The 18,260-nt window shown below is 37.4% G+C and overlaps 8 protein-coding genes across 8 annotated transcripts; 6 read left to right on the top strand and 2 right to left on the bottom strand.

Moving 5' to 3' along the window:
- Positions 1-22: 22 nt before the first annotated feature.
- Positions 23-1,810, bottom strand: C9374_008742 (uncharacterized protein; the record flags this gene model as incomplete). Its single annotated transcript, XM_044698852.1, has 2 exons — positions 23-502; positions 635-1,810. 2 exons carry the CDS (start codon positions 1,808-1,810, stop codon positions 23-25), a joined length of 1,656 nt encoding a protein of 551 aa, XP_044545382.1.
- A 143-nt stretch (positions 1,811-1,953) lies between these two features.
- Positions 1,954-2,505, top strand: C9374_008741 (uncharacterized protein; the record flags this gene model as incomplete). The annotated part of the gene is made up of 1 exon (XM_044698851.1): positions 1,954-2,505. The coding sequence occupies one exon, from the start codon at positions 1,954-1,956 to the stop codon at positions 2,503-2,505; it is 552 nt and encodes a 183-aa protein (XP_044545381.1).
- A 149-nt stretch (positions 2,506-2,654) lies between these two features.
- C9374_008740 (uncharacterized protein) lies at positions 2,655-4,937 on the bottom strand (the record flags this gene model as incomplete). The annotated part of the gene is made up of 4 exons (XM_044698850.1): positions 2,655-3,609; positions 3,715-3,920; positions 4,001-4,252; positions 4,386-4,937. 4 exons carry the CDS (start codon positions 4,935-4,937, stop codon positions 2,655-2,657), a joined length of 1,965 nt encoding a protein of 654 aa, XP_044545380.1.
- Positions 4,938-5,167: 230 nt separating this feature from the next.
- On the top strand, positions 5,168-7,876 carry C9374_008739 (uncharacterized protein; the record flags this gene model as incomplete). The annotated part of the gene is made up of 4 exons (XM_044698848.1): positions 5,168-5,816; positions 5,912-6,168; positions 6,226-6,590; positions 6,727-7,876. 4 exons carry the CDS (start codon positions 5,168-5,170, stop codon positions 7,874-7,876), a joined length of 2,421 nt encoding a protein of 806 aa, XP_044545379.1.
- Positions 7,877-8,147: 271 nt separating this feature from the next.
- C9374_008738 (uncharacterized protein) lies at positions 8,148-9,567 on the top strand (the record flags this gene model as incomplete). Its single annotated transcript, XM_044698847.1, has 2 exons — positions 8,148-8,640; positions 8,810-9,567. 2 exons carry the CDS (start codon positions 8,148-8,150, stop codon positions 9,565-9,567), a joined length of 1,251 nt encoding a protein of 416 aa, XP_044545378.1.
- A 1,739-nt stretch (positions 9,568-11,306) lies between these two features.
- On the top strand, positions 11,307-14,521 carry C9374_008737 (uncharacterized protein; the record flags this gene model as incomplete). The annotated part of the gene is made up of 3 exons (XM_044698846.1): positions 11,307-12,387; positions 12,654-12,693; positions 12,895-14,521. The coding sequence occupies 3 exons, from the start codon at positions 11,307-11,309 to the stop codon at positions 14,519-14,521; spliced, it is 2,748 nt and encodes a 915-aa protein (XP_044545377.1).
- Positions 14,522-14,741: 220 nt separating this feature from the next.
- C9374_008736 (uncharacterized protein) lies at positions 14,742-16,796 on the top strand (the record flags this gene model as incomplete). Its single annotated transcript, XM_044698845.1, has 1 exon — positions 14,742-16,796. One exon carries the CDS (start codon positions 14,742-14,744, stop codon positions 16,794-16,796), a length of 2,055 nt encoding a protein of 684 aa, XP_044545376.1.
- A 79-nt stretch (positions 16,797-16,875) lies between these two features.
- On the top strand, positions 16,876-18,192 carry C9374_008735 (uncharacterized protein; the record flags this gene model as incomplete). The annotated part of the gene is made up of 1 exon (XM_044698844.1): positions 16,876-18,192. The coding sequence occupies one exon, from the start codon at positions 16,876-16,878 to the stop codon at positions 18,190-18,192; it is 1,317 nt and encodes a 438-aa protein (XP_044545375.1).
- Positions 18,193-18,260: the final 68 nt, after the last annotated feature.

The following is an 18,260-nucleotide window of genomic DNA, read 5'->3' as shown; positions in this document are numbered from 1 at the left end:
AATGTAAAATGTCTACTCTACATCAGTGATGATCATTCGTACCAGAGGAGCCTTTCGATGAAAGAGATGGCAAATTCTTTACACTTGGAATGTGTGTCCCTTTTCTTGGATAGTGCATTCGCAAGGAAAGTGCTCTTTCGTATAATTCAGAGGATACATCAACAAATCCATGACACTCATAATTGGCTGCAATTTTGTAATAGTACAGCATTTTCCAATAATATTCATCTTGAAGGTATGAAAGATCTGGAGTTGGATTTTCGACACGAGTGAACACAAGGTCTGTTCGAATGATGTATTTGAGAAAGCCGCTTGGGATAGGAGCTCCTTGATGAAGAAGAACATGATCGAATAAGAGTACTCGACCTTTCTTGGGTTTGAGACTGAATTCGGAGGTGTAACCTCGTTCTAATTCCTCTCGAACAAGCTCACCCATGGTGGCAGGTTGGTGAGCTCGCAGAAAATCAGTGGTTCCATCTGGAAAGTCATCATTGAGGTAGATCTGTATCATGCGGGTCGATAATTACACACGTTCATACATGACAGGTTAAAATTATTACAGAAATTCATGTCATTGTTGTTGTTAATATCCGTAATCGTGACATGAATAACAACATCTGCATGCAGTACTTACAATAATAGTGAATTTGGATCTTTGGTCCATGCTCGCAACAAAGTTGCCATCCCTGTGAGGAATAAAGCCAACGCATGGGCCTGTGTATCGACAGCATCTCATGCATGTGTTAATGAATGAGGGTTGCCATTTTCCTTCATTGTGCCAACCGAAAGGTCTCAACTCGCTCCACACATGTGGATCTTTTTCAAGAACTGGCTTAATCCTCTTCCACAGCAGGTCAGCAAAATATGGGAAGGAAATGAGAGCACGGTCATTGTCTCTTTCGTATTTCAAGAATTCATGCTCCAATGTTCTGTATCCATATTGTGTTTCAGATTTTTCAATAATTTGCTCGCATTCCTCACTTGTCAACACATCATCAATATAAAAAGCAATGGATTCTTCAACAAGATTGCACTCCTTTGAGAGAGGAATGTCTGTTCGGGTTAACTTGCTTCCATCAATTTCGGCAAATTTGATACCCATATCACCCTGTACGTCATGAATCAAATTTTTTGATCTGGTAAATTTGTGTCTTGGGATTGGTTGTTGTGTCAGAGTTTTGAACGACTTGAATAGCTCTTCACTCTTTTTTGATTGTTCCTGATAGTATTCTTGAAGTGTTGACTTCAATTGTTCTAGATGAGTCAAGTTGAAAGAGTGCTCATGATTATTGGAACAAGTTCTGGAGCAGTGTTGTGAGTTTCCTTCTTCAGACATGTCCAGAGCAACTTCACAACACATTTCTTCAAAAACATGACTGGCTAAAACCAAGCTCAAAGGGCAACAATTTTGAAAATATTGCCTTCCTTTGAATAATCTCTGAATAAAGTGATCAACTGTTTTGATTGATTTGCTCCAAAGATCAATTATGCTTTTAGACTTGGTATCTGTATTAACATCGAAATTATCATTGAATGTCATGATCACTTGTTTCATTACATCACTCTCTGTAATTGATTTAAAAACTTGCTCACGCACCAACCCAAATAAATCCCGATGAATAGCTGAGTGATCTTTCTTGCTAATATCCACATTGTGAAGCAGTACATGAATGGAGTTGTATAATTGTAAAAAATCAGTATTCGGAACTCGTTCTCCTCTGATGATGGTGAAAAAGGATTTCCGCATCAATTCTGTAATTTCACTATCTAAAAGAGAGGATGGTGATAAAGCAGGTAGTGTTTGTTGCATTTTTTCTGGTTGGGATTGGAAATTCATTTGAACTTGCAGGCTCAAAGCAAACTTGTTCTCACTCTTGTCCCACTCTCAGAATTCTTCATACTCTCTTCTCAGCCTTCTCATTGAGGTCTTTTAATAACAGACGCAAGTAAAAAATGAGTCCAGAGGACGTCCAGTCCAATGAAGATGATCACCAATCTTTAAATTCATCGTCAATCACGACTGAATCCGAGAACAGCAATGCTTTAGATCAGGATGAAGTATCATCCACAAAAAGTTTGCAAAGTGATGATGATGAAAAATTCCCATTCACCAAGAGTGATGATCCTCTTCTTGCCGAATATGTACGAAAAAAAGCAATGGAAAATATTGAAAAAAAGAGAAAATTATATATTGATTATAAGAAGGAACAAAAAGGAAGAATGATTTCTTTTTTAACATCAATTTTGACAGATCCTGTCGCTCCAATATTTAATCAAGTCTTGAAGCAATATTTAAAACCAATTAATTTTTCAATATTTGAAGGAATAGAGGCCGAGAAGGTCAAAAATTTGATTTCTTCCGAAGAAGAGATTGAAAAATTGAGAAAGTCTATCGAAGGAATTCCTTCAAATATTTTTAATGAAGAGAAACGAAGAAATCTTGACACGACAGGGCAAGACTTTTCACAAATGCCAGCAATTACCAAAGAAGATGAATCAAGATAATCTGATCCAGAGGGTGACCTTGCGCCTTTTTATTGTGCCTGCTATAGCCATTTCATTGCAAAAAAGATTCCAAGCGAAACCATCATGCCTCATTCTCAAAAGGACCAAATATTTGTGGTTATATCTCCCATTCATGAATATACTCCATATTAGCTATACAAACTCTTCAAAGCACTCACATCGAGTGAAGTCTTGGTGGCATCACTCGTACTCTCTCTAGTAGCGGCGAATGGCAATTTAATGGGATTTTCAATTGCAAATTTGAGAGCACGATATGTATTCTTTTTGTCCGTTAGATTGGTTTTGTAGAGGTCAACACTGTCATTATAGAGGGCTAGCTTTTGCTTTTCTTGGGAAATCATTGAGGCGTTTTTCTTAATTTCTTCATCTAGCGATTCATCCACATTATTAAGGGCCACATCCAAATCGAACCAATCCTTATTGTATTCATACCTATCAGCTGGCATTCGGGAACTCTTTCTTAGATCTTTGACATCGTAGGTGACCTTGACTTTCTTACCAATATCATTCATTCTGTCATAGGATTCCGTAATTTTCTTGATTTCAGAAGCAGACTGAGTTGTAAAGAGTTTTGTGGTAGGAGATCGGAAAGGACTTGTTGGAGTTAGAATTTTTTCTGAGGTAGGCTCCTTTTCAGCAACAGCCTTCAGATCTAGCCTTGGGACAGCTGTGATGAAGAACGAACTTTCAGTATCTTCTTCCTTTGTGGTATCCATTTCCTTCTCTCTGGTCGCAGGTGGTTGACTTTTCTTGTTAATACTATTTACATTGATCATGGAGTTTAACTTGTAGAATTTGGTGACAGGCAGTTTTTCTGAAGGCATAATTAATCCTGAAATTATTATCCGGATATTTCGCTTATTGCAGGTATATCTAGCTCTCTCTAGGTCCTTGCTTCTGTTAGAAATAGGGTTTGAACTAATATACAAAGTTTCTAGACAGGAAAACTCGTTAACATACAAATCTTCGTGTGTAGTAATTTGGTTTTCTTCCAATCGAAGGCGAAGGAGGTTTGGAAATATTTCTTTTCTAATTTTTGGAATTTTTTCAATATTATTCTTGTTGAGAGAGATTTCAACCAGACTACATGGATGTGAAAGCGTTCAATGATTCATATGCACATATTTTTAGTGGAGAAATGATGAATATCAGTATGTAGAGCCTCTACAACAAAACAACAATACCTACCTTGGCATTGAGCTCAAAGAGTAGAATACAGAAAAATCCAGCACATTATCTTCCAGAATAATTTCAGTGAGGCTAAATTGTGAGAGATCATTTGGGAGCCCTTGTAAGTTATTTCCGCTCAAGTCAAGTTTTCGTAACTGTTTCAATTTTCCCAGCTCATTGAACAAATAGGGATCTGAAAAAGTATTATACGAAAGATTTAAAATCTATTCAAATCAAAAGTGAAGCATGAAAACAATTCCATATTCATCTCTTATAAATTATGCATAGCAATGGAAACACCTACCTCTAATTTTGAAAATGCATTATCCACATGTTGGGGTATAGAAATTCCTGAAAGGGCATTACAGCCAATATTTAAATTCTTCAAAGAGGGCAAGGAAGCCAACTGCTCAAAAGGAATATAATTTCCAGACACATCAAGAAAATATAAATTTCTGAATACCTCCATGTCTTCTTGCTGCACTCCCTCCAGGTCCTTATCTGATGCAAGACATTCCAAAACTTCCTCTTCCGTCTCCGCATGAGCTAATCTTATCTGTAAACCACAATACGTAACATTCATTTCAGGCATGAATAATAATAATATTCGATAGACATTAGAGACGAACAATAGGATAGTATTGAGCGACTCCTGCTTATCCATACATTACGACTGCGTTAAAACCTACCACCATTTGTCGATTAAGGCGTTGAACTGGTTTTCCCAAGGACTGAGCTGATTTTGTTGATTCCCGTGATCGAATATTTGGCAACGTTATTTGTTCCCTCTCTTGTATTAATTGTCTCTTTGCAATACTTTCCGTAGTGTATTGATAGACCATTTCGCCTCGGGTTCCTGCCGACGGAGGTTTTTCTGTTTTATTCAAAACAAAAGTATTGGGCCCATATTGCTTGATATCACTCAATCTCTTAGCATAACTCGACGAGGGTGGGATTTGAGGCAGTCCATGGAAATCAAATTGCGGAAGCTCCACTCTGGTCCGTAGAACAACTCCTGCCTTCATTCCACCATTATTTGCACTTAGTCCATTTAAATTACTTGTACCGATTCCTCCAATCATATGCTGATTATTATTATTACTATTCTGGTAATGTTGATGTTGCTGATGATTACTATTATTATTCGTCATCATGATGTTACCAATTTGATCATGATTGATGAAAATCGAAGAGGTCGACACATTAATTCTTCTCTCCTCGTCCACGATTCTAACATCCATTTTTTGTTGGTGCTTTGAGAGAGGTCCATGATCGTTGAATGAAGGCTTTAAAAACACAACGGTAGATATCTCGCTCTGTAGACGTGATAGCGCCAAAAAAAAAAGCTTTGAAACAACCCTTCTCCCTCCCCGGCTCGGGATCATCAACAAGACAAGAATTATAATTCCCGAATACATATATTTGATTCTCGAGACAGGACACAACAACAACAAGACTATTGTACAGCAGAATGTCTAGTGCAGCTGATCATCAACACTTGAGAAGCTCATCAACAAGCTCGTCAAGACTTGATTTGTCCTCACTTCCAGATGTGCATTCGAGACCATCATCACAACTCGACATTACAATACCGAACAAGAAGGATCTGAAGGGTCTACCCTCGTTAAGAAGTTCAAAAACACCCGAAAGTATATCATTATCGTATGAAAAAGATTTGAGGATTGAAACCCCAAAAACTGAGAAGGCCATATTTAATACTGGCGAGTATGGCATGGTTGATCTGAGGTTTCCCAATGTACGTGGAGGAAAACCACCGTCAGCAAAACGAGGAACACGTCGCTTACTTTCAGCCGGTACCGCCATGCGAAGAAGTATGAACTGTATGGACAATAATGAGTATGAAGTTGACTATGACAGTTTAGAAGAAGAGTTGTTTGCACCCGAACTTTCATCATTTACTCTTTCTCATAATCAGCTCGTAGAGTCTTGTTGGGATTATTTACAAAAAACAAATCTTGGTAGCGACCAACAATTTAAACAAGCCATGGACCTTGGAACTCAGCCCAGAAGAAATTTAAGAGAAAATGATATTTATGATGACATTCAGAACATGATTCTATCCATGAAGTGTGATGAGGAAAAGCAAGAAATGGATTTAGGTAAGTAAGAACACTTAATTGTTGTTGAATTAACGGAGGAATTCTAAAATTGTGTCTAATTCTTTCAAACATGTAACTCTTATGACGAAAAAAAGAAAATAAGAAGAAGAAAGATCAAATTAAGAGAAAGCAAAAGAAAAATGCAAGTGTAAGGAAACAAGTTGACGAGAGACTTAAAATTTTGTATCATAATCCTGATGAGCTTGAAAGGTTAGAGAAGGATATTTATCTATACGAAAAACAAACAAAGGAAGCAGAACAAGATAAAAAGATGCAAATGATTCATGTGAACAGAAATAAGAAGGTACCAGAAAATTTCAAAGAAACCAGAATGCAACAATTAAAAGAGGCAGTAAGTATTAAGAGTCGATTCCTTTTGAAACAATGGTGGTACCAATCAATTTCGTAGTTTAAAAAACGAAACGACAAGATTGCACAAGCTCAAGAAAAGAAAGAAAAATTAACGAAAGAATTCCAAGATAGAAAAGAAAATCTTGCCCTAAAGGATGAAAAGAGAAGGTTACTGGCTGAGTACAACAGACAAGAAAATGAAAATAAGGCCAAAGACGCAGAATTGTACTCCAAATGGTCGTTCTTTGTGTGTTTGTTGTCAAGATTTTTAATTTTTGCAAGAGAGCTCCTGAGAAGACGATATTTAAGGAAAGAGGAAGAAAAATTCAAGAGGGTTAAAAAGATTTCCTACACCAGTTTGATGCCAGTAATTTGGGCTAAAAGAAGTCAAAAATGGAAGCAAGCCTGGGATGATTTTAAAAAGTATGTACTGATTGTTGAGATTGATCATTTCGAAAATTTATCATACAACTATATGATACTTTGTTATGAAAATTTATCTTACAATACCTTGTATTCTTCGTGAACGAACGTTACATTTATTTGTACCAAATTCAAGGCACTGGATATTCTACCGTCTTTGGATTGGTGTAAAGAAAAAGAAGGAATCCACAATGATTATCAAGTCATTCCTCAGAGAGACCAACATGTCTTTCCAAATCGTCAGACAAGTTCATTTGTTTTGGAGCAAAGTGATCAAGGTGCAACGCTTTTTGCGAAAGTGGCACCAAATTAAGCAAATGCAAATAATGATACAAGTACTGCAGTATTCTATCGTCGAAGCCAAAATGCTTCGTGGAATTCCATTGAAAGGCGAAGTTGTTGAACCACCTAAAAAGAAGAAGCTTCCTCCGAATGGTGTTATACCTCTTAATCGTAGACCCTCTTCACAGCTTTCAAGCCCCATGCTGCTTCGAGAAGAGAGCAAGCTTGCTGTAACTCCAACTCTTGATGATCCTATTGATAACATGGAACGTGAAGATAAATTCAGATTCCGACTCTTGAGAATGCCTCTAGAAATTAAGAAAGAAATCATTTCTAGTGACCTTAAACAACGAAGAAAAGAGTACATTACAGCACAGAAAATTTATAAGAATAAGTTACAACAATACGAAAGAAGAGTTCAACAACTCATGTACATTTTACAAGCCAAGAGCGCTCTTAGTGGTGGTGCAGCCTCCATTGATCCTTCGTCCATTCGAGACGAAAACGGAGAAATTATTGAAAAACCCAAACCACCCTATTTGAAGGTTGTTTTGAGTGAACTTGAAATGAAGAGATTGGTTATCATTGGAAATAAGAGATTGAAAGATATTGAAGACAATGAACGGCAACGTGTCCTTGCAAATTATGTGGAGTTTAGTGAAAAGCAAAATGAGTTGGATATGTTCAGAGAGGAATGGGAGCTCAACGTAGCAAATGGTTTTGACGAGTTGAAGAGAGTCTTGGGTGGCTCTTTCTTTGCACATGAGCAATTGCTAATGGCTCCCTTTGAGCTGTACAAGAAGCCTGAATCAGAAACGCCCACAGGTTCCTCTCCAATTTCCATGCATTCCAAAACACCATCTCTTCCTCGCTCCTATACCAACAGCCCTGTCAATTATTTGGCGAAACAACAAACCAAAAAGGCCCTGAGTGGAAGCAAGTCTGTCATTCCTCCAAAAGGGGTTGCCCCAGCAAAGAGTGTTGTTAATTTGGTGAAGCGGTAATAATTGCATTACTTGTTGTTGTAGAACATCAACCTTAAATGAGAACAACATTACTTGTAAACACCAACCTTTAAAGTTTAGTAGTATTTGATTTTTGGACAAGCAAGCGTCGCTGTCAGCTTGTCACTTTCCAAGCGTTAAGCCAAAAAAATTCCATCACTTTTAAAACGTTTCACGCCATCATCACACCAAACCATCATCAAATCCTCTCCACACCATCATCCTAATTACATTCAATAATTTCCATCATCAACAACATCAGCCCATCACCATGTCAAGACTTGATCCCTTCAAAACTCCAACCAAACGACAGCCAGCTACTTTTGTGAAAAGGCAACAACAACAACCGCTGATCAACAATCCTTCTTTTGAAATTCCCCCATCCTCATCATCATGGGCATCCACTTCCACTTCTCAAATACCCGATCAAGAATTATCCTTTGTCGATGAATTATTAGAACTACATGATGATGAGACTTCACAACAAGGACAACGACCCATCATTCTCGATATTAATGCTCCACCAACACCCAAACATGAAACTCCCAAATTTGCACGACGTTTGTCTGAGAGCGAAATCGCATACACTTCTCATGAAACAACTGTATTGGAATTGAGCAAGTTGATTTCACACTTGCAAGCCGATGGAGCTAAAACAGAAAGGAACTTGATCGACTCGGCAAGCCACCAATTAGTGGTCATGTTGTTTGTGGTGTTCGTGGCTTTGTTTGGAGTGTGGATGGCATCGTCGTATCGACCATTTTGTAAGTATTGTTGATGAGTTTTTTCGTTTACCGATGGAATATTTGATATATTTGAACGGATATTTAAATATGTGAATATGATATTTTTGCATCATGTTGGAAAATTTCATCCTTGACCTGTCAAATGCCATTTTGTTATTGCTTAAAACATTTCCAACCATGCACACAGGTAGTTCATCTTCTTCATGGTATCCATGTAGACAATGTCCTCCTCATGCCATCTGTAGTACTTTCCGAATTGAAAGTTGCTATCAATCTCCCAACGCTGAATTCAATTATACCATTCACGAAAACGGTCAACTCTGCATTCGAAATGACAGCACTGGATTATTGAGCTATCAAATTTCAATCATTTCCAAAGATTATCTCGAAAATTTAGCTTACAAAGTGGATTGTTTAGGAAAAGCAAATGTCACCAAGAAAGTTTCTAGAACCTCAATGGAAGATTATCTTGTTTCATATCTCGTTCAACATCAACATGTTGGAAGCAGTCCTTCTCATCATGAACAACATATTGGAGTGGATTCTACTTTTACACATGCATTTAATACCATGATTGAACTTTTTGAGGAAAATGAATTCTTGTATCGAATTGCAGTGGAGGGAGATTCCATGCATTCGTATCGATTCCAAAGTAGTGGATCATGTCTACTTGCTAAACAACATTTTCAACGTTTTATCATTCCAAAGGAACAATTTTTAACAAGTACGGAAATGTTGAGTAATGTGTCAAGTTCTGAAACAGTCATGACAGCTCCGACTACAAGTGAAGTTGAGGAGACTTCTACTCCAATGGAAACAACAACAACTCCAACTCCAACAGAAGAAATTTCAAGTAGTGACAACAGCAACACATCAAATACTGTGAATGCTGTCGAAGAGCAACAACCTTCAGAAGAACTTCTTTCTGAAGAAGAAATTTTCTAAGCGACATGTTGACAGATTCGAATCTGTTGTTTGAAAAAGTTGTATCATAAAGAAATATGATTCATTCATAACTAATGGACTCATTCACAATATGATTTTTAAATCTCGCTCATCATGAATAACTCACAATGTAAAAATCCCACAAAGTCCTGAACACTACCAAAATAAGAGATTACAACAATGTTTTAAGAGCTCTGTGCATCGTTTGTGATCAATTTCCTTTTTCTGTGAAATTCATGATTTTAGTGTGAATATAGTCGAGCTGAACCAAACACTGTTTTCTTATGAAATTCATGACATGGATCATTCCTATCCTCTTATTCCTTGATACTTTTACACCAACCTCAATATCTTTTACAATTTTTCAACCTTTTACAATTAATAAACGGTCATCCACCCTTGCTGTCAACCGCTAGACCAAATCAATCTATTTTAGAATTTTTTAATACAACCTTCTCCATACCAAACACCATGAATGAGATCTCCATCATGCATTGTATTCCTTCATGACATTCTGAGGCAACACGAGTCAAATGAGGGCAAGATCCATTTCTCCAATCTTCCTAAATTCAATTCTTCAAAGCTATAAGCGAGACCAGTAAGGCATTACTTTTGAGAATACATTAGAAGTCTTTGCTTACCATCTAAATCAAACGAAACATGTACTTCTATGAATGTCGTCTTTCCTCGAATGACATTCACACGTCTCATGATTCGCAAAGAGAGTCCATGTTTAATAAAAAATCACGAATCGAGCGACCTGCTAATTAAATATCTAACGGGTGACCTTATTGACTAGATAAGGCCTTACTTTGCAATATCGCACCATTTCTCATCCGCTGGTCCGATTTATTTTTGACAGTTTGACATTCCATTGCCATCTCTAAAAAAATTGGAGTCAAAACCAACAGCACCGAATTTCCTTTGACCTACCCAAGTTACCCGAGTTGGATTCACTTGTCCAATTTTCAATACATTGAATTCAGTAGTGTCTCTCTCTGAATGCTCTCGTTCTCTCTTTCAACAAACATTCCAAACTGACATAACCAATTGTTTCCGTTATTTACTTCTCATCTTGGAAATTGTTGTCCAGTATTAGAATATTGGTGCAACCATTGCACACGTGCATCACTTCTTGAGTAGTATTTTCCCTTGGATTTGTTTACAATATAACTGTATCCAAATATTCAGCCAACAAGTATTATCAAATTGGTTGTGCATTCTTCTTGTGTGGTCCACTCCTCTTTCGCAGTTCGCAAGAATCAAAAACACTCCAGATTTTGGCATTTGTAAAAAAACACACTTGTACTGTCGCACTGACAATTGTCAACACATCTCGCACACCTGTAGCTTCCCAACGCATAAAAAAGTACCAAAACAACACCTCAAGTGCGTTGAAATTTTCCACCATACAAGTTGAATCGAGAGGAGTTGGTACTGTGTTTTTTGGTGAAATCTCTCGAGAGAGAATTATTATAATAATTGCAAGAACAACAATTACATCAACAGCATCAGCATTCTCTCGCAAGCGAAGGCAACCCTATGAACACGACGAAACTTGTTCGAATGTTGCACTCTTCATGAATTCGTCGTCATCATTATTACATCCATTCAATAACAGTTCAAACCAATTAAATCTAAATATTACAACAATTACAATAATCACGACAACAACAATTCTACTACTTTTATTACTCACAAATTAACTACAACGATATTGTGAGTGTCTCTCTCTTCCAATGTCACAACAGAAAGACCAACACTCTCAAGCAAATCTCAGTACGACAACAACAACAACGACGACTCCTCCTATTCCTGCTTCTACGACAACAACAAGCACTGGTGCACAACCAAGAACAACCGCAACGACGACTACGACAACAACAACAGCTTCATCCTTGTACGAATCCGAATCAGCAAGTTCTTCCTCATTCTCTTTTCTTTCTCCCATTCTTGGTCATCATCATCATTCGCCAAGCAATTTATTACCAACAACAGGACAGTTGCAACAAGAAGGCTTCTTTTCATCCCATTCCACAACAGAGAATATCAATAACATGTTGTTTGCAACAGCAGCAGCGACTCAGCAACAACAACAGCAGCAGTATCATCATGAACCATCCAATGCATCTTCTTATTCCATGATCATGGAGGATGAATTTGCTGCTCACTATCATCATGGCATGATGGAACAGCAACAACTGCATCAAGGAGGGGATACAACGAGTAGTAGTAGAATGAATCCTCCAATCATTCCATTCTCTTCCATGTTATTATTGGGTGAAGAGGAGGATCATCCTTTTCAAACAACAACGACAACAGCCTCTCCAACAACCACTCAACAACAACAATCGTTAGAGAGATCTCATCCTCTTGGAAGTAGCACCAATGAACTATTTAGTGGTGATAATTCCCTACTACTGAGCCAACTCTATGGAATGGCACAAGGTACTACTACTACAACTTCTTCTTTGGGTTCATCCCTTCATCAACTTCCTCAACAACAACAACAACAAACAATCTCTCACTTTCAACAGCCTTCATCTGGGTTAGGAACAACAACAACCACCTCTACAACCAGTACTCGACCATCCACAAACGTAATGCAACAGCAACAACAACTCTCTCAACAACAACAACAACAAGAGAATATGATTGCATCATCGCCTACAACACCTACGGCATCATCATCCACAGCAAAATCAACTCCATCTGTTACGTTTACTATAACTCAATTACAGCCTTACTTTGAAACACCGATCAAGAATGTTGCAGCCATGTTGAATATTTCCCTCACTCAGCTCAAACGAATTTGTAGAGGTATGTTGTTGAAGGCTTTATTTGTTGATTGACATTATGTCAACTTTTGTATACAATATTTATATATTGGAACATTTGAAAATGTAAAATAACATCTATCGTCATGCACATGTGATTATTCATTGACTCAATTGACACACATGTGGAATCAAAATTGAATTCATTCATTTTCAAATTCCCTTTCTTGTGTGAAATTGATTCATCATGATGATCGGAATATTCTCAATGTCGACATTTGTACATGCTGACCATGATCATCACATTAGGAATTGGGATACCACGATGGCCTTATAGAAAAATTCAATCGTAAGTATTTGATAGTTGTATGTGTACACATGTGTGAGAGAGATCATGTAATCATTGAAATGTGTTCATGTACTGATGGCAATGTTATACAATAATAACAATGTCGAATCATTTCGGCACTTACTCATACAACATCCTACTTTTACCTACGAATGTCACTTGTCATGCATGACATTTATTCATGCCGCATCAACCTAACAGATACAAGAGCAAGATCAATGAAAAGAGAATCATTTTGGAAAAGCTAGAAAAGCAAGACTCACCTGGCATTCTTCTCGATCCCATTAAAAAGCATCAACTCTCCTCTCGAATTGAGCAATTAAGAAATGACATTATGAAAATCGAAAAACAAATTGTTGCCATTAAGAACGATCCAAAATCTGTTCTTCAATCAAGCAGTGGAGGTAGTGAGGCAGCAGAGGGTTCACATGCTGGCGGAGAATCTGACGACGATGCAGAAACAACCACTTCAGCAACTCAAAGTAGTAACATGTCCATCTCTTCTTCGACGTCTTCTCATCAACGAGTCATTACAAACACTCATGTTCGAAATATGAATACTGGATCAATGATTGGACAAATGAGATCTGTGGTACATGTTGGAAAACAACCTCAGAGAAGGGCGCAACAAAGTAAATTGAATGTAGTGGTTCAGGATGTTCCACAAATGCAAACACCCTCTCCTCAACAACATGTACAAAATTATCCTACTACTAGTTATCAACAAATCTCACCTGTGACTCCATCAGCAGCGAGCTCAGTATCGTCCTCAACCACACAACTGAAAAGGAAAAAGAGACCAGAAGTGACTGAGATTTCACAGCAACAACAACTATCTCAACAACAAACAATGACTAGTTCACAACAAGGTTTCATGATGCCACAAACTTCGTCAGGTTATCAAATGATGAGTGGAATGACACCTCAATTTACATCCAATGTTACACAAGGATTTATGACCTCTTTAATGGGAAATGCCAATCAATATAATTTTGGAACGAATACCAACATGTTTGATCAAAGCACCACCACTACCATGACGCCCACTACGACTCAAATTTCACAAACCAGTGCTCAATCATTTAATTTAGGTCAAATGTTGGCTCCTTCTGCTGTGACAAGCCAATCTGTCACGACACTCGATACTTCGAGAAAGAAACGAAAAATGAGTGCACCTCCCACTCCTGTGCTTCAACAACCTCAACCATCCATGTCATTGCAACAACCCATGCAACAACAGCAACAACAACAATTTTCCTCGTCGGGCAATGTGGTCAGCACTCAATATTTCCAAGCAGTTCAACCACCACAATCCAGCACTCAATATTATCAACGATCGCCAACAGTGGCAGATCCAAATTTCACACTTCAACAACTCATTTCGCCCTCAACCATGAATATTGCTTCTCAAAATGTATTTTCATCGTCTACTGCCGCTAGTAGTAGTGGTGGCCAGGGAGTTGTTGATGCACAAGATTATTCGAGTGCACTTTTGATGAGTATGCTTCAACGAAAAAACACGACAGATTTTTCCTCACAATTTTCTCAACAACAACAATTGTCACAACCTAGTACTCAATTCAACATTTTTAATACCTACATGGAGAGTACTCAGCAACAACAACCACCTCAACAACAAGCGCCACAGTTTGATTCAACATCTTATCAATCTCACTTTTCACAATATGAATCATTTCCTCAACAACAACAGTCATCATCTAATCAAACAACCACATCACTAGGCAATACTCAAGTTCAGCAATTCTTTTCCTTTCAAAACACGCAACAACAACAACAACAGCAACAAAATCCCTTTCATCAACCTTAATACTTTTTGAAACAGACTTGTTTTTCGAGTGAAAAATGCATTTCATGAACGATTATAATAAACAAAACAATTACCTTCCCATTGTTCTTCCAATTCGTTACAAAATTAAGGAACACCACTGTAACAAACAGCGCACAAAACACGTTCAGTGATGTTTTCTTAAGTTTGTTTGTTTCTTAAGAAGAACTCAATGTTGAAGTTCACATTTCAAGGTAAAAAAATGCCTTTCATCAAAAAGTTTATATCCTCTTGGAAAGCCTCTCCGACATCGAGCGAACACGGAACGAAAGAGCCAGTGGACAGTGATCCGAATGTAAAAAACACAATGTTCAACCGTACTCTAAACATTTCTCAAAACCAGAGCACACTTAATTGTTCAATTTTTCCCAATGAAATTTTACTTCAAATTTTAGATTTTATTGATGATTGTAATTATGAATTTATTGGAGGAGTTTTTATGAAAGTTTGTAAACAATGGTATTGTGCTTCCATTACAGGAAGAAGTATAAGTTTGGATTTTTCAAAGTGTAAAATATCGAGAAACAAGTTCGATTTAATTTTCCGAACCAAAAGACAGAATATTCAGCCCTTGCTTCTTTCAAATCTCACAGAACTCAACTTGGAAGGCTGTATAGTTGGTAAGAAAGGGTTAAAGTCCATTATGAAATGTGAATTTATAAGCAATTTAACATCACTCAATTTGAGTTATAACAAGTTTAAGCACAGGGGCTTGAAACGCATTGCAAAGTGCACATACTTGAGCAAACTGACCTATCTAAATTTGCAATTTACTGACCCAGGTTCAGAATTAAATTTGACAGCAATTTCACAGAGCGACTTTATGAGTAATTTGAGAGTTCTAAAATTGAATGATTGTTCCGTTCCCATAACTTCATTACATCAAATATTCAGCAGTGAAAAGATGAAGAACTTGTTGGAATTGAAGGTTTCAGCACCATTTTTTGGCACAGACGTCTATTTACAGGAATTTACTCTATTGCTTACAGCACAGAATTCTTGTTTAAAACATTTAACGTCACTTAGCATGAGTAGTATTCGTCAAGAAGCACTTGACATACAGTCGATTGTAAACAGTGAAAACTTACAACACCTCACTTTACTGAATTGCAAAAGAAGTGGTATTGATGATTTTGGAGCTTCCCAAATTGCAACAAGCAAATACATGAGCAATTTGAGAGAATTGGATATTTCTAACAATTTTCTTCGAAATGATGGAATTAAATCCATAGCGAATAGTGAGTTGATGAGTCATTTAACTTCATTAAGAGTGGGTGGAAACAACAAGATCACTGCTCAGGGAGCACAATTTATTGCATCGAGTCAGTATATGAAAAATTTGACTTGTTTGCGCATGTCACACACAGATATAGGTTGCGAAGGCACTTCCTTCATTGCATCGAGTGAATTTCTTAATCAGCTGACAGATCTCTCACTGAGTTACACCAATTGCGGAAATCAAGGAGTTTTCCATATTGCATCCAGCACAACACTCAACAACTTACGACGTCTAGCATTGAATGGAAATGGCATTCAAGATTTGGCAATTCTCACGCTTTCCCAAAGTCCTTCAATGAGACAACTCACAGCATTGAATTTACATGGAAATAATATTGGATCAGAGTCTGTGGTCGCCATCTCTTTGCGTTCACAAATGAGTAGACTTTCCATTCTCGATTTGAGTAATAACTATGGTGCCTTGTCTTCAGAAATCATGCATCTTTTAGCAAATAGCGAATACATGCACAACATAACCAATTTGAATATTCGAAAGACGATTTCCAGTGTAACTGGGTATGAACACATTCGTCCACTTTTCACTATTACAGAAAATAGAAGGAATGTAATTGAAAATATTACCATGTTGAATTTAGATGGAAATAATATTGGTGATGAAGGTGTGAAAATTATTTCACAATGTGATTATAGACATCATCCACGTCTCACCTCTCTCAATTTAGCCAAAAATAATATTACTGCAAAGGGAGTGCAATTCATGACAGAGAGTATTAATTTTCTGAACATTTTAGAATTGATATTAGATTTCAACGAGATTGGTAATGAAGGAGCCATCTTGATTTCCCATGCAAAACATTTTAAAAATCTCACCTCTCTCAGTGTGCATGACAATCAAATTAGCAAGCAAGGAGAAGAAGCATTAACACAACAAGAACGCATTTCACAAAATATGCCCAAGCTAACTCGGTTGACTCTCAGCTGGCACTACAATCCTGTAACAGTCAGAGAATTTCTGTAACTTGATTTCCATTGAAAATTAAATTCATTGTTTTCCTCACTGTGGTAAGGTTTTCCATTCATTCGGGTTCAAAAAAAAAATGCCCGTTTCGGATAAGGCTTATCTTGCCAAGTATCTTTCGGGTTCTACGGCGCAAACATCTTCTCGGAGACTAGAACGAGGAGGAAACGAAGGAAAGATTATTATACCCAAGTCCTATGGCGGATCAAGCATGGGAAATTATGGTGATGAAGAGGATGATGAGTTACAACCAGTCGTGATTGAAAATAATAATAATATTCGTGAACGAGTGGATGATCATTCAAAGAAAACGGAACTATTAAAACGTAAACGAAATGATTCTGATGATGATTTATCACCTGTGAAAAATAAGAAGGAAGATATAACTGAAAATATAAATGAATCTCGTCGGAGGCATGATAGTGATGACGAAGATGAGGATTTATCACCACCACGAAAACCAATGGGTGTACAATCATCAAATATTGCTCATCATAATTATTCAGCTAAGTCAAAGCTGAGGCATGACAGCGACGAGGATTTATCTCCACCACGACAACCAGCAACAACAATTACTAAGAGACATGACAGTGATGATGAGGATTTATCACCACCAAGGAATGCTGTGAAACCAAATGTTGTCACAGAAAAAAAGAACAGGCACGATAGCGATGAAGACTTATCACCAGTTCGAAATGTGCACCATTCAAAAAATATGTCCAATGTTGAAATATCTACTGTTAGCAAACGACGTCACGATAGTGATGATGACCTGTCACCTTTGAGAAAACCCTTAACAACTAGCAGCACCATTCCATCCAATGATAAACACTCAACGACTGCACCCAGCAGTGACGTTATTCATCAACAGCTAAGTCGAAGGCTTACTGGAGGGGAGACTGAAACTACCGTTTACAGACATCCAGAAACTAAGAAAATTATCTCGTTTGAGGAATATGCTGAGCTCATGAAAAAGAAAAAAAAGCAAACAAAAAAGATAACTCAAAATGAAATTTCCTGGGCTAAAGGCCTAAAGCAGAAAGAAGAATGGCAAGAAATGCAGGATGAGCTGGATAAATCTAAATCTGAAGCATACAAACCTATTTATGCACAGGACGCTTCATTAAATGAGCATTTGAAGGATCAGCTCAAGGAAGAAGATCCAATGGCAAGAATTTTGGCTGAAAAAAAGACGACGGAAGAAAAAATCAAGCACAAGAAAATTAGAAAAGTTTATTTAGGGCCAGCTCCAGAAAATCGTTTTGACATTAGGCCAGGATGGAGGTGGGACGGTGTAGACAGATCAAATGGATTTGAAGCACAATATTTCAAAAGAATGTCAGAAAATTTAGTGAAAGAAAGTGAAGAATTTATGTGGAATAATGCCGATTTGTAAAAGACGAACAGGACGACAGCAGCAACGCAAGATTAGCAATTTCAAACAATATGGGCCATATTGTAAAC

Source organism: Naegleria lovaniensis (genome assembly GCF_003324165.1).
Source record: "Naegleria lovaniensis strain ATCC 30569 chromosome Unknown tig034, whole genome shotgun sequence".
NCBI classification, from domain to species: Eukaryota; Heterolobosea; class Eutetramitea; order Acrasida; family Naegleriidae; genus Naegleria; species Naegleria lovaniensis.
This window is presented reverse-complemented; position numbering and strand designations above follow the sequence as displayed.